The 15,011-nt window shown below is 39.3% G+C and overlaps 1 protein-coding gene across 2 annotated transcripts in view; it reads left to right on the top strand.

The window, feature by feature from the left end:
• Positions 1–3,719: 3,719 nt before the first annotated feature.
• The window catches only part of LOC306868950 (cytohesin-1-like), a gene marked incomplete at its 5' end in the record, with an annotated part of 39,683 nt that continues 28,391 nt past the window's right edge, over positions 3,720–15,011 (top strand). Inside the window, one exon of one of the 2 annotated variants that reach the window (XM_079415434.1) lies at positions 3,720–3,795. In XM_079415434.1, coding sequence (XP_079271560.1) covers positions 3,720–3,795 — 76 coding nt within the window. Of the gene's footprint in view, positions 3,796–13,127; positions 13,402–15,011 lie in introns of those variants that run through there. The other variant, XM_079415435.1, reaches the window with a different exon arrangement.

The raw sequence follows: 15,011 nt of genomic DNA, 5'->3' as shown, positions 1-15,011 counted from the left end.
TGGCAGTCTCCATTCCCTCCTCCCATGGGACAGTGAGCTCCACCAACAAGATGGTCTTGCGTGGCTTTGACCACATGATCAGGTCTGGCCGGAGCGCAGTTTCTACGATCTCCCTGGGGAATTGAAGCTGCCTCCCCAGGTCGACCCTCATGTTCCACTCACAGCCAGATGAGAGGACTCTTGATGTTGTTCTCTGGTGAGGGTGGTTGACGTTTTCTCTGGCCCTTGCAAACAGGATGGGACGTCTCATAGGCACAGAGGGTCTACTATTAGCCTCCTGTCTACATGACTCTGCCACCTCTGCTAGCTTCCTCAACACCAGATCGTGTCGCCACCTATAGCGGCCTTGGGACAATGCTGTCTTGCAGCCCGACAGGATATGCTGGAGGCTAGCATTGCTGGTACTGCAAAGGGGGCAGAGTTCTTCAGTGCCGAACCACTGATGGAGGTTTCTGGGACAAGGTAAAGTGTCATAGGTGGATCTAATCAGGAAGCTGAGCCTGGCTTGGGGGATCTTCCACAGATCAGACCATGACAAATGCCTGTCTGTGACACCTTCCCATGACATCCAGCCTCCCTGCTGGCTCTGAGACACCGCCTTGATGTTAAGGCGCTCCTGCTTGGTCCTTGTCACTTCTGCCACCACCATGGCTCTCCGCTCTTGCTTGGAGGCCTTTGACCAGAAGAGGGGGGTCTCGCTCCTCCCAAGGCCTGCTCGACCCTCCTGGACTCTGCCGACTATTTCACGATGTTTCAGCCTACTAATTGCCTTGTCAACCTCTTCCTGGGCTTTCCACTTCCTCCCAGTTTGTATGTTAGGGCCAGCTGCTCTCACCAGTTGGTCAGTGGATTCCCTAAGCTCCAGCACCATCCGAGCCTTCTCCTGCTTATATCCCAGGCCAATGGATCGCAGTGGCAGCTGTAACGTGTTCCTGCCGAAGAGGCCTACGTCTGATAGGCATCTCGGCAGACCCAGCCACTTCCTGATGAATGAGTTTGCCGTCCATCTTGTCTGCCACCGAGCAGGGGACTTCGCTCATCTTCAGAGGCCACAGCACCCTTGGGTACAGTATGAACTGGTAACTCCATACTTTATACTTGCCGGGGAGCTGGCTCTGGTTGATCCTGGCCAGGCCATCTGCAAGCTGCTTCCTCACTGTTTCCCCCATCTGCCTATCAGAGAGGTCTGCTGTATAAGTACGACCCAGGCTACGGACGGGTTGATTTGCCAGCAATGGGATTTCTTCGCCGCCTGTGACAAAGATGGTATGGTCGCTTCTAACCCCTTTCCTGAGGGACAGGCTGCGTGATTTGGCGGGTTTGATCTTCATCCTCGCCCACCCCACAAGCTCGTCAATCCTCTTCAGCAGTCTTGTTGTACATGCTGCTGTCTGGAGAATGGTGGTAATATCATCCATATAGCCTCTCACTGGTGGTAGCCTTTGACCTGATGGTAGTTTCATACCTCTGACCATCGCCCTTGCCCCCATCAGGATAACCTCGAAGGCTGCCACAAACAGGATGGGAGAGATCGAGCATCCCATAGCAATGCCTACTTCCAGCTGTTGCCAGCCTGTCGTGAAGTCCTGATGGGTGCAGCACATCTTGAAGTCCTCAAAGTACTTGGCTACCAGGGCACGAATGCAGACAGGGACATAGAAGAAGTCCAAGGCATACTCGATGAGTTGGTGGGGGACAGACCCGTATGCGTTGGCAAGATCCAGCCACACCACATGCAGGTCACCTCTCTCTCTTTTTGCTCTCTGGATCTGCTCCCATATGACTGCAGAGTGTTCCACGCACCCTGGGAAGCCTGGCACGCCTGCCTTCTGGCAGCTAGTGTCGATGTACCCTTTGCTTATGAGGTAGGTGGTCACCCTCTTGGCCAGAATGGAGAAGAAAATCTTGCCTTCAACATTCAGGAGTGCGATGCTCCTGAACTGGCTAATGGTGGTAGAGTTTGTTTCCTTAGGGACGAACACTGTAACGGCTCGTCGCCACTCTGACGGGATGACTTGGTTCTTCCAGGCCACTCTCAGGAGGTTCCACAAATGTCTCTGGACCCCTGGGCAGTACTTGTACAGCTTATAAGATATCCAGTTGGGGCCTGGAGCTGAGGCTGCTCTCGCTTTCCATACAACTTCTACTACCTCACTGAGTTTGGGAAGGTCAGCGTTGAACAGGAAGGAGGGGGGTGCTGGACGAGGAACATAACCTGGTGATCCCAGCGGAGTTGACTTTGCTGGGTCACTGTACTGCTCCCTGATAAAACAACAAACCAGCAGCTTACTGATTTCTACCCAGTACCACCAACAATATCGCTGATAGTATTCAGAGGTTTAACAAGGCATAAAGTTGTGAAAATGTCTTTGGAGGAGTGAATTGGGGCTGTTGGTAAGTGAGTTGTTTTGTTCACGTAATATAAGATCAATGTCAACCTCATGGATATAGTTGGAAAAGACAACAGAAAGTACACAATTTTATACATTTAACAGAAAGAAACTGAATGTGTACAACATATGTTACAACACTAAACATTAAATACATATTTAAAAATAATGTAAAAAATAATTGTACTTTCATAATATGATGTATTTATAGTATATTTAAAATGAAGAAGAAATGTGGGGCGGAACTTAATTTTATATTGATAAATGATTGGGTGGCAAAAATAGGCATTGCCAATCAAAATGGAACCAGAACTGAATGCACTTTTTGTCATATGTAATGTATGTGAATCGATCTGATTTGCACTGAAACTTTCTGCTGCCAATACATCCACAACATGCTGCTGTGAGCATGTAAAAAATACTGCTGCTGCACATAAAACATATGCTACAGAGCAGTTTCATGCATGTTATACATATCTATACAGGTGGAGCTGGTGAAGGAGGAGGGTTTCTGAAGTGTGCTGCGACTCCTGGCAAGCATTAGACAAGTATTTGAATGTTGAGCAGCGAGCTTATTGGACCAATCAGCTGCATCATGTGATAATGATGTCGTTGTGCCAGATTGAGTTTGACCTATCGGACTGCGCCATCTAGAGTTTTATGTCTGAACTTTGGATTTTGCTAAAGCAAATGGGCATTTTTCTATTAGTTATGATTATCCAGTAGCCCACATGACCTAGGAAAGTCATTTCAATGTGCATTAATGAGTTGTTCATGAATTAACTATTCATAGGACGACAGAAATGTGAGTCTAGAATGTACATGTGATCAATTCTAAATTCTTGATTTAAAAATGTACAGGCTTTAGAATAACAGGCACAATTACATTGGTGTTTGTCCTTTTGCATTTTTTCCTTTGTGTTTGTGTGTGCAGACTTCAGAGGATCTAAGAGTCAGTGTGTGTGAGAGAAAGAGGCAGATTAGGAGCAGAGAAGTGGAGCGAGAGATTATTAGCAGTGAGTGGGGAACAGAAGCATTACAGTTTTTACAGCAAGTTGAGAAAGAGGAAACAAACACGCAAATTGCACTGTGAAGTACTGAAAGTGTCAAAGAGAAGTTGAGATTATCAAGCAAGGCGAAAACGCACACACACATATGACGACTTAAAGAGGAAGAGGACGAGACCCATGGACTACAGAGCAAACGCTGCGAGACACTGAGACATGACAACCAGACTGGTTGGGGTGTGCGTAGCTTGACCCGCATGCTGAAATTGGGGAAGGGAGAAAAACCACAAACACAGAGCAGAAAAACCTTCATCCTGAGATCATGGGGAGTGTTAGTGAATTGTGTGTGTCCAGTTTTCAAGCTTTCTTGTGTCCAACGTTACCAAGGAGTCTTTCAGGTAAGAGCTGTCTAATCTTTTAGAGCATTGTAATCTTAATCAATTTTTAAACGAGTTTTTTATTGATTCTCTGGTTAACCCATTACTACTGCTTAGCAATCGTGCTGTTACTTTATGCAACCAGATTTAAAAAAAATGGACTGGTAAATGATTGTGTAAGCATTTTCCCATTCCTTTACTATGTTAGGCATTTCAGAAAATTAAAATAAAAAAAGTTGCAAGCCACTAACCAAACCAACAAGCTAGTGCATCATGAGGATGAAAATTCAAGTATGCACTTATGAAGAGTTGAACTACTCAATCCACTATAATGATGTAAACAAATCTGACTGGATTTGTATGTCTCTTTAATGTATTTGCTTATCAGGAAATACCAATACTGGCACTTCTGCTTTTCTGTAACATTAGTAATGTTACCTGGTAAAGCTATCCTTGTGCTTCCCTTTTCTATGTCTCAAATTAGTTCAGGTGGAACTCACTTCAGAATTGAGGGTTTGGTTGTAGTACTCACCAGGAATGTGGAAATTAATTACACAGGGTCTCACAGCGGTAAAGAAAAACAGCGTTTTTCAAAAGGTCCAGATTTATTGCATGCAGTAGGTATTTGGTGGGCTGACATTGACCCAGGGTTATTTCCAGTTAGCATGTTCTCGAGGCTGTCAGATTAAGGAAGAGATTCTAGGATTTTGTCACTATGTTGAGTCAGAAGAAAGACTGTGTCCAGGAAGAGGGTGTTTATGGGACAGGAATTTGTGAACTTGAATATTCTGGTTTGTAGTTATGTGATGTAAATGTACAGAGGACCACAGGGGATTTGCTCCTGTTGTGTTGGGAAATAGAGCTTTGTTCGTAAATGTCGTCATCTGGCGGTGTTACAGTTCATGTGAGTTCATGTTGCTAAACTCTGCGACTCCATCAGCTTTATCACCCTCCCAAATTAAACAAATGACGGCAGTGAGTTTGAACTAAAGTGTGAATGCTGTCAGAAAGCCTTGCATGACTCATCTAATGGCTGGATCACAATTTCATACACTTAGTCATAGCTGAATTGATGTAACTGTTTAAAATAAATTGTCTCCTTCTTATCATGGCTAAAGTGAACTAACTAGTCCATTTTATGAGTTTACACTTGACAAGGCCTTAATTTCGCTTTCGCTTTTCCTCCAGTCCAATGATATTCTGTGAATGTTTCCTCCAAAAACATGACAACCTCCAGCTAATTGGCACAGTGAGTGTGATGAAAATGTGAAATGAATCCCATTTGCTTTAATCGCTCCTGATGATTATGGGAGATTTATATCACTCTAATTAAATCCCTGTGCATTTCAGTTCAGAGCAGGTGCTTTGAAATTATGGCTTCTGTCCACTGTGTGACATGGAAATTGTTCCTTACGTTTAGATTTTTGGTTGGAGACAGCTGGAGAACTCTGGGAACAGATGAAGACAAGGGCTCATTACTCTGACTGCTGGAAAAACACAGAGGGTTGTGGAAGAGGTGGACATTCTAGATTTAAGATGCATGTTGTTGCATTTGTCAGCTGTTTTAGATTTTGTCACACTGTGCTCAATAGAGAAGATTATCATGTCTTAATACATGAGACTGTTAGGGGGAGAGAGAGTGTAAATGTGTGCCACAAATTTGGTAAAATCTGATAAATACACTTTAGTATACTTTTAAAAAGAGTAGTTGCTATGGAAATAATATACTTTAAATAAATATAATTAAATTTAACGTAAATGTAATGTTTTCGATCAATGTTGCTTGTTTTTATTAACATATGAAAATGTATTTTAATTGAAACTTACATTAAATGCAATATTAAACTAATATTCAACTATTGAGTGTTTTTTACCCACTTAAGTAGGATTTAAGCACATTATAACATTAATATTGTAATTCCATAATTAGTTTTATTATGTTTGAAATGCTTCTGAATGTACTGAAAAGCATTTTTGGTTAACTAAAACAGTTTTATGTAATTTCTATAAATATTTTGTAATTATGCATAATAATGAAGTTGCAATTTAAAATATATTAACTTTCAGTTTTTTACTATTGTAATCAAGTACTTAACATGGGCTTTAGTATATTATTCAACACATCTAATCATGTGTATTTCTTAAAAATATGACAAAAGAATATTAAAAGAGTGATTTAAAATGTATTTTAAAGTAAAACGTTTATTTTTGACATTATTACAAGGTGCTCTAAGAGTGTGCACTAAGTCTAAGAAACATCTAAGTAAATCTATACACTTAAGTGGCCTTGAGTTTCATTAGGAGCTAAGTACTGTACCTCTTGTATCTCTTCTTCTTTTTCTTCTTCCGCTCTTGAGTCTATGGTAGCCCATAGAACCGCTTGTGGGAAAGTTGTGAAGTATGGCACACAGATAGAGGACAGTCTCATCATTAACTGCAGCAAATTTGGATTCTCTAACTTAAACCCTCTAGCGCCACCAAGAGCTCAAACTTGCACTTATGTTTATATAATAACTTTTGAACCATATGCTTCTATAGAAGCAAATATAATTTTTCCTCTTATTCCATGCCATGCCAGCATCAAGGCTATTTTATATTTAGTAATAGCTTATCAGTGGTGACTATCTCAAGTTGATGTCCATATGTCAGAAATGTACAGTAAAAATCAAGCTGAGGATGAACACTATCTGCAATGATTATATGTTGCGATCAAACTTATAGCAAAAATTGGTAGTTTTGTATGTTGTCTGAGGGTTGGCATCATCTGAGGTCTTCTGAGGGGTTGGCATCATCTCAGGTGTTCGGTCATCTCAGATCATTTAAGGGTTGGATTCAGACTGAAGCTTCTGTAATTCCTAGTTACCACGGGATGTTAATAAAATTAGCGTAGCTGCTGTTCCAGCTAAGCAAAGATGATGTGTTCAACCCAAGCAAAAGAATGAAAATATGCATTTGATCAGATGTAACTGAAGTACAACGGTTATGAGATGCATTATGGGAATGCTTGGCTAAAGAGATGTGTCTTTAATCTAGATTTAAACAGAGAGAGTGTGTCTGAACCCTGAATGTTATCAGGAAGGCTATTCCAGAGTTTGGGAGCCAAATGTGAAAAAGCTCTACCTCCTTTAGTGGACTTTGCTATCCTAGAAACCACCAAGAGTCCAGAGTTTTGCGACCTTAGGGAGCGGGATGGGTTGAAGTGTGATAGAAGACTAGTTAGGTACGCAGGAGCTAAACCATTTAGGGCCTTAAAAGTAAGTAGTAATATTTTGTAACTGATACAGAACTTAGTAGGAAGCCAGTGCAGAGACGGTAAAATTGGGGCAATATGATCATATTTTCTTGAGCTGGTAATAAGGACTTTAGCAGCTGCATTTTGGACTATCTGTAACTTGTTTATTAAAGGTGCAGGTGCATTAGTCCAGGTCATGAATGCATGAATTAGCTTTTCTGCATCAGAAACAGCATGTTTCGAAGCTTGGCAATGTTTCTAAGATGAAAGAATGCTGTTTTTGTAACTTGGGAAATATGATTTTTAAAAGACAAGTTGCTGTCTAATATAACACCCACATTTTTGACTGTAGAGGAAGTAACAGAACATCTCTCTAGGTGCAAATTGTAATCTACGAGATTCTGATCAAACTTGGTACGTCATCATAAGCATCACCTGAGACTACATGCAGTGTTTTGACACAGGTTAGGAGATAAGAAAAATGGCTCTTTTTGTTAATAACTTCTGAACAGTTTGTTCAAATCATAAACAGCAGAACAGCACTGCCTGCTTATTTTAATGAAACTGAAAGATTCTTTGGATGATTCTGAGAACATTGATACCATTACATGTATAATATTCTTGTCTAATATTCACTAAAATCAGCTCAGATCATCTTCAGACCATGCAGACAAAAAAGCTTTCTGATTGACCAAACCGATTTTGAATAACTCATCAGTGAAATAGTTGGCATGATCCCAAGCTGATTCTGAAGCTGCAACTTTTTGGCATATCACACCAAACATTTTCCCCTGGTATCACAAAAAACAGCCTTAAAATGTAAGTCTGAGCTGTTTAAACTGAAAGAGACTTGCACTGATTGATCTTAAAACATATCAGTGCCTTTGTTTTGTCTCAAGATACACACCAGTAATGTTTTTTTCTAAGTACATTAATAAAAATTACTTAAATGTCGTAATTTAACTATGGCCTAATCCTGGTTTAGTCTAAGCCCTGTCTGTGAAACCGGGCCGTTATGTCATTGTCATCTCACACTAATCACATCATAATAGTTGGTTAAAAGTGCCACTTATTGGTCAAAAGTGATAAGCAATTAAATTGTATTTCCAGTGACTGTATTTGTGTGTTTTTTAGGCATTTTGACTATAATAACCTAAAATGTCTTTAACCACTAATTGTTGCAGTTGGTCTGATGCTCCATCGCACGCTTAGCTCTTCACTTAGCCACTGTTGCTGCTTGCAGCTATATTTTTCACTGAATTTCAAGTCCAGCTTTTTAAAATATAGGCTTCTTCTAAATTTTGAAGTACGCTATACAAGTGCACATTCAATACAGTTAAACTAACTTCTTTTTCACAAGTGTATGATAAATATGTACTCTTCTAATAATTTGTTCATTCAAGTCATGAGCCTGCACGGTCCAGTGATAAACAGTGCTTGAAGATGTGCTATGTTGGCCGTCTGCCACACTGAACACCTTTGGGAGGAACTGGAACAGTGAGCCAGACCCCATCATCATCAGTTAACACCAGAGCCTGACCTTTTGTGTCTTGATGAACATTTAATTTCAATGGTATGAGGAGAAAAATGAGTAATCCCTTCCTTTGCTGCTGCTGTATAACAGAAGCAAACTCTTCTGGGGAGGTTTTCCACTAGATGCTGAAATATTCACCTGCATGTAAGACCAGCGATTGAAAAAAAAAATTGAATCAAACTTTGTCTCATAAGGTAAGAAATGGAGGAATTTTTTTTGACAGTAGATATGTAATATGTGTGTGGGGTCTATGTGCTAAAGTGGGACATTGTGTCGCTGTGGGGCCCTTGCCAAGAAATGCCCACCACTTTAATCTCTCCAGCAAGGTCAGAAACTGAGAGGAGAGCTGGAGAGCCAAATCCAGGATTTAGTGGATTACTGAAGCTCTTATGGCCACAAAATAACCTTAATTCAAATTGATTTCCTATCAGCATTCAACATGAGTTATGAAATTTACTGTAGGCTAATGAAATATGGCAAAAATATACATGAGGAAGTCGTGGTCTAATGGTTAGAGAGTCGGACTCGTAATCCAAAGGTTGCGGGTTCGAGTCTCGGGCCGGCAGGGATTGTAGGTGGGGGAGTGAATGTCCAGCGCTCTCTCTACCCTCAATACCACGACTGAGGTGGGCACCGAACCCCCAACTGCTCCCCGGGCGCCGCAGCATAAATGGCTGCCCACTGCTCCGGGTGTATGTTCACGGTGTGTGTGTGTGTGTGTTCACTGCTGTGTGTGTGCACTTTGGATGGGATAAATGCAGAGCACGAATTCCGAGTATGGGTCACCATACTTGGCAGTATGTCACTTCACTTTATTATGACTTGCAATACCTGTGTTTCATTCTCTGTTTCTCAAGCTTCTTTGAGGCTGGATCTGATATTATGTGCTGTGCTATTAGTTTCTAATAAGAGCCAGCAGAGGTCACTCAGTGCATTTCTCTTGGAGCAGATTTTTTGCCTGATCATAGCATCTTTGCAAGCTTCAATGTCAAATGGGATTCACTGAAATGTTTGTCCTTGTCAACATGAAATCAAAATTGACAATTGAAAATATTTGCTTTTTTAATATAGAAGGTTTTTTTTGTTCAAGATTGAGCACAAAAGACTATATTTTGAATAATGTTGGAAATCAAACAGTTAATATGAGCCGAGCCACTGGCTTCCATAAAAAATAATAAAAAAAATACCATAGAAGTCAATGTCTACTGTCAGCTGTTTGGCAGTAGGGCCTGTTTATCTGTGTGCTTTGTAATGGTCGTCTGATTGCTGGCATATGCTGGATTCGATCTGTGTGAGAGCGTTCATGACATAGCTGGCCCTCGTTCCCACAGCCACATTCCAGCGTTCCCGACACTGCCTTGAGAAACAATACAAGGAAAAACAACATTCCACAAATAGCTATGCTTGGGCTGCTATGATAACAAGCCAAAAATCACATTTACAAAGCAGTTTGAGAGCATGCATTTGGTCGAGTAGAGGAATCCTGTAGATTTCTGAACATGCTGTTTTTTTGTGTTTGTTTTTTAAATAGGTTGCTAGTATACAAGCCTTTAACCTAAGAATTAACTTGACTCATAATCTTGACTCATGATCATGTGACTCATTGAGGAGAGGTGTGCTAGACTTAGCTAAGAGCTCAAATATGCAATATTAATTTTGTGAAAGATAAAATGGGTGAAACACAGATGGCTCCATTTGTCCATTTTCTTCAGAAAATGTGTAATCTGGAATTTTACTCAGAAACTGGTATTTACAGCACATGCGTTTTACACAATAGCAGTAGGCATGGAAACCTTAGCAACAAATCATATGTCAATTTGACTTTTACATAATATTTACATAAATCAGATTTTCAGCCCACATATCTAGACATCTAATTTGTTTGTTGAATGGAGTGCATAATTCTTTATTGCATAAGAATCTGAAAGTTCGCTTATTGTAAAACTGACCTGACATCCAAAAACAAGGATTTCTTGTCTTGTATAATTGATGTATGTAGGTCAGTTGACGCACTCGGAATACATTCTTCATATGCAGTACAGCACCGCTGGACAGAGGACGCATTGTTAGACTGGGACACGGCTGGGATATTTGTTCAACTAGACAGGAATGCTCACTAGCCCTTGTGAAAAATAAGTGTGCTCGATTGTATCAAATGTGCACATGTACTGTACTTCAAAGTACAATTTAATTGTATGCAATTATATTTATCTCAGTCTACCTTTTAAATAATTATATTTAAATAATCTCTCTGAAAAAAGTACACTTGTTTTGATGTGTTGACTAATAGGCTACTAAATCACATTTAAAACACTTGATTATAATTAATTGCAGTGTGATATTTTATGTTACATTTAATTTTAAATGTACTAAATTGCAACTTAATCATAGTAAATACAAGTTTCAATAGAAATTACAGTTTAGTTTACTGTAAATGCTTATCAGTACATTCAACAGTACACTTTTAGCATTTCTCAATGACATTATAAGCAATTATGAAATTGCATATACACTGTAAAAAAAAAAAAAAAAAAGTTGAGCCAACTTAAAATTTTAAGGCAACCAGCTTCAGCAGATTTTTGAGTTCTCTCAACTTATTTTTGTAGGAGATTCTCAACTTTTTGTTGTATAAACTTAAAACAACAAGTTGAGAAAACTCAAAAATCTGCTGAAGCTGGTTGCCTTAAAATTTTAAGTTGGCTCAACTTTTTTACAGTGTATGTACTTAAGTCCTACTTAAGTGGGTAAAAATAAGCAGTCTTAAGTTCAAATAATTGCATTTAATATAAATGTGAACTATAATAAATGTATTTAATTGCAATTAACATTCATTTCACGCTTGAGTATATTCTTTTAAAGTATATTATTTCCATAATAAGTACTCACACTAAAGTGTACTTCTTTGTTTACAGGTAAGTACACACTAAAACACAGGCTTTTCCTCTTCCTTTACTTTTTTCCTCAGTTTCTGTTCCTGAAAACACTAAAGAGCTCCCCTCCATCATTGTTATGTTTTTATTTATTGTGAAACATAATACTCCTCTCAGCTCAACATGCATGAGTGTCTGGCTACAAAGACTTTAGATTTTATCTCAAATGGGCCGTGGCAACTTGATTATTTAGTACACTAATCTCTGTACTCATCACAGTGGCTAGAAGTATGAAACTATATTACAATAAACAAGAAAAAAAGTGACATGTTTCCAATTATATATCCAAACCCAAACTTAAATGGATAGCCAACAGGTGTGGTGTGTTTCTCCAGAACATCATTAACTGTTTTGTGACTTAAATCTTACATAATTAAAGAAACTGTTTTCGCTGTAAATCTTCTAGTTTTGTAGTGCACACCCTTCATTTATTAACATTGTTTAATTTAGCTTATTGGTAGAAATGTGCAATATTATGGCCATGTTACATACAAGTACACCTATAAAACAGGTATAAAAAGGGAGCATTCTGCAGAGTGTACACTAGTTTTAATAGCCGATCAGGTGCCGATTATCTGTCTTATGTTGCTCTCGGCTCAGGGCCACACACACACACACACACACACACACACGCACACACACACATGTTCTCTGTCTGTGTTCGTCATTCACTCTCCCTGCCCCCACCTACACACACTCCTCACAGTCAGCACAGGGTGTGGAGGCGAAACTCAATACTGCGGCTTTGTCTCAAACCCTAGTAAGCTGCCTACTTAAACAGCATTTTAGGGAATCATATGCAAGCTCTCAATTAGAACATCTCAAAACCCTCCAAAGTAGTTTTGTGCTTATTGAAGTGAGAACTTGTTAATTACGTAGCTCAGAATCAGCCATGAGTGTGATGTAGTCTGTCATGAGGAGTTTATGAGGACTGCTGTTGGTGTGGCTGTCAATGGCAGAACACACTCTGAAGTTTAGGGAGTGACAAACACAAGTGAATCTCCTAAATTATTATTATTATTTTTTGGGTGTACCTACTACTAAGTCACTCCCGAAATGTGACGACAGACATAGTGATAATAACCATAACAAAGCTACCATAAACATAGCTGTAAAACACTTTCATCCATTTAAAAGTGCTCAGAGTAAAGGTGTTGTTTATGTTCTGTATATAATTTATGTTCTGTATTTAATTTAGTTTATTGGTAGAAATGTGCAATATTATCCTATGAGAGATTTAGTTGAAATTATAGGAGTTAAAAAAATGTCAGACATTTGACAAAAAGTAGTCAGAGCAGGCCTAAACTCTTCTGTTAATTTTGCAAATTTGTTGTTTGAAATTGAATAGGCTCATATATGAGGAAAGGTGGCATTTTCTCAAGGATCACACAAGCTGTCGGTGTAAAAGTGAGCCAAATTAGCCTACTGTAGCTATGTCACATTTATTTAATTGTTTAAAAATTTGTCATATTTACAAATACAAGATTAATTTAATTTGCATTCATGCTGGAATCTGAGCGTTTATTGGTAATCTGAGTAAATCTGACCCTGTTCACGCGCTTTATTGTAGGCAGTGAGTGATGGATCCGGGATTTGAGACACGGCCGGTGTCGGATCAGTCGCTTGTGCTCTCGGTCTCGGTAAACTCTCGGGATTTGAGACACGGCCGGTGTCGGGAGCGGTGTAGGATCAGTGCTTGTGCTCTCGGTCTCGGTAAACTCTCGGGATTGGCCGGTTAGGGTTAAAGACACTCCCCTGTTCACGGACGAACGCCCTTCCGCTCTCGACTATTATGTGAAACACCCGAATCTGTTGTCGAAAGTTGACGGTAAAGTTGAGTTGTAGAAGTAAAGCGAGATATTTTGAGCTGTGTGTTGATTTATTGACGGTATCGAGGGACACGATGGTGCTGAAATCCGAGGACGGTGTCGGTGAGTGACTGAAGACCAGCAGCTGCTACTTTCTTTCCTTTATTCGTCATAAAAACACGCGCTTTGAATAATCAGCGCTGTTTGTCTGTGTTTTGAGATGCTTTAACAATCAGTTGACGTTTTCACTATTCAGCGCTTTAACTCCTTTAGAAGCTGACATTAATATGTGTTTTTTATTTAGTTTTATTTGGGAACAAACTATAGCTTCAAATAAATAAATATTATGGTCTTATTTAAAGGTTCTCAAGCGGCATGTTTGACTAAATATCACAAACAAACACATTTAACTTTAGTTCACATGCTCATAACTAAACACCAAACAAGTCCATTGAGGGAAGTCAAAACCCATTAGTCGATTATTGAGAATGAGTGCAGTAGACAACATGTGAACTGTCCATCATCTTTCTTAGTTGAGTATGCAGTTATGTTGTGAAAGAAAGCCTTGCTGAATGTGTTTTATTGTTCCATGATCCTCTTATTTATTCTCTAATCGTGCAAATGCCTCGACTTTCTGTTACTTGTGCTTTATTACTGTAGAAAGTTTGTTTTTGCATGCGTGTATGCCCTCACTTCTACTAATTCGGACTCTTCTATCTTTCCTGCATATTTATCTGTAATGTTTAAGTTGTCTGTCTTCCTAGTGTGACTCAGACAGGCTGCAACTTGTCCAGACACCTGAAGTCTGAGGCAATATCAGCATACCACTGAATGCATGAAATATAGAATTTCTCTTTGAATTCCCTGCTTGTTTTGTTTTCTGGACGTTTAACAGTATATTGGAACGTGCTGCAGTCATGTGTTTGTAACACTTGTTGATGGTGAGGAATGTGGCTCAGCTGTCTGGGTTTAGTGAAGGGGGTTGGGATGCTTTCTAGGAGAATGCTGATGTCGCTATCTCGCATAGCCAGACTTTTGACTATCAGCGTACAAATATTCTTCACTTTGCAAGTGTTCCAAGAAACGGCCACAAAGAAAGAAACAGAATTCATTTTGGCTCGGTCACAAACCACAACATGCAAATTTGCTTGAGCATTTCTTGTTTACATGCTTCAAAGAATCTCATACCAAACTGTACAAATAAAATTATATACTGGATATGATTAAAAAATATCAAGAAGATTGAGCCTTTATCATATCCACTTCTAAAGAAGCATTTATATTTGTATAAACCCGTAAACATGGAAGATGCCAGTTTCTTAAGCTTTCATAAAATTATGTTTGATCCCGAAGCATACTAATAATTATAATTATTGCTAAATGAATAGGCCTAAATGTGAATGTAACTCCACCTCACACTGTAAAAAACAACTTAAAATTTTAAGGCAACCAGCTTCAGCAGATTTTTGAGTTTTCTCAACTTGTTGTTTTAAGTTTATACAACAAAAAGTTGAGAATATCCTACAAAAATAAGTTGAGAGAACTCAAAAATCTGCTGAAGCTGGTTGCCTTTTTTTTTTTTTTTTTTACAGTGCACGGCACTTTTTCTCACATATTTCTACTTTTTAATAAAAAAAAAATATACGTGAAATATGGATTGGTGTTTATATTTGTCTTTTTTTAAATATATGGGTTAACAGATCATCAGTTATTATATATCCATATTTTTCAGA

This window comes from Barbus barbus (genome assembly GCF_936440315.1).
Source record: "Barbus barbus genome assembly, chromosome: 4".
In the NCBI taxonomy this organism is placed as follows: domain Eukaryota; kingdom Metazoa; phylum Chordata; class Actinopteri; order Cypriniformes; family Cyprinidae; genus Barbus; species Barbus barbus.
The sequence above is the reverse complement of the archived record's forward strand: the minus strand, read 5'-3'. Positions and strand labels throughout refer to the sequence as shown.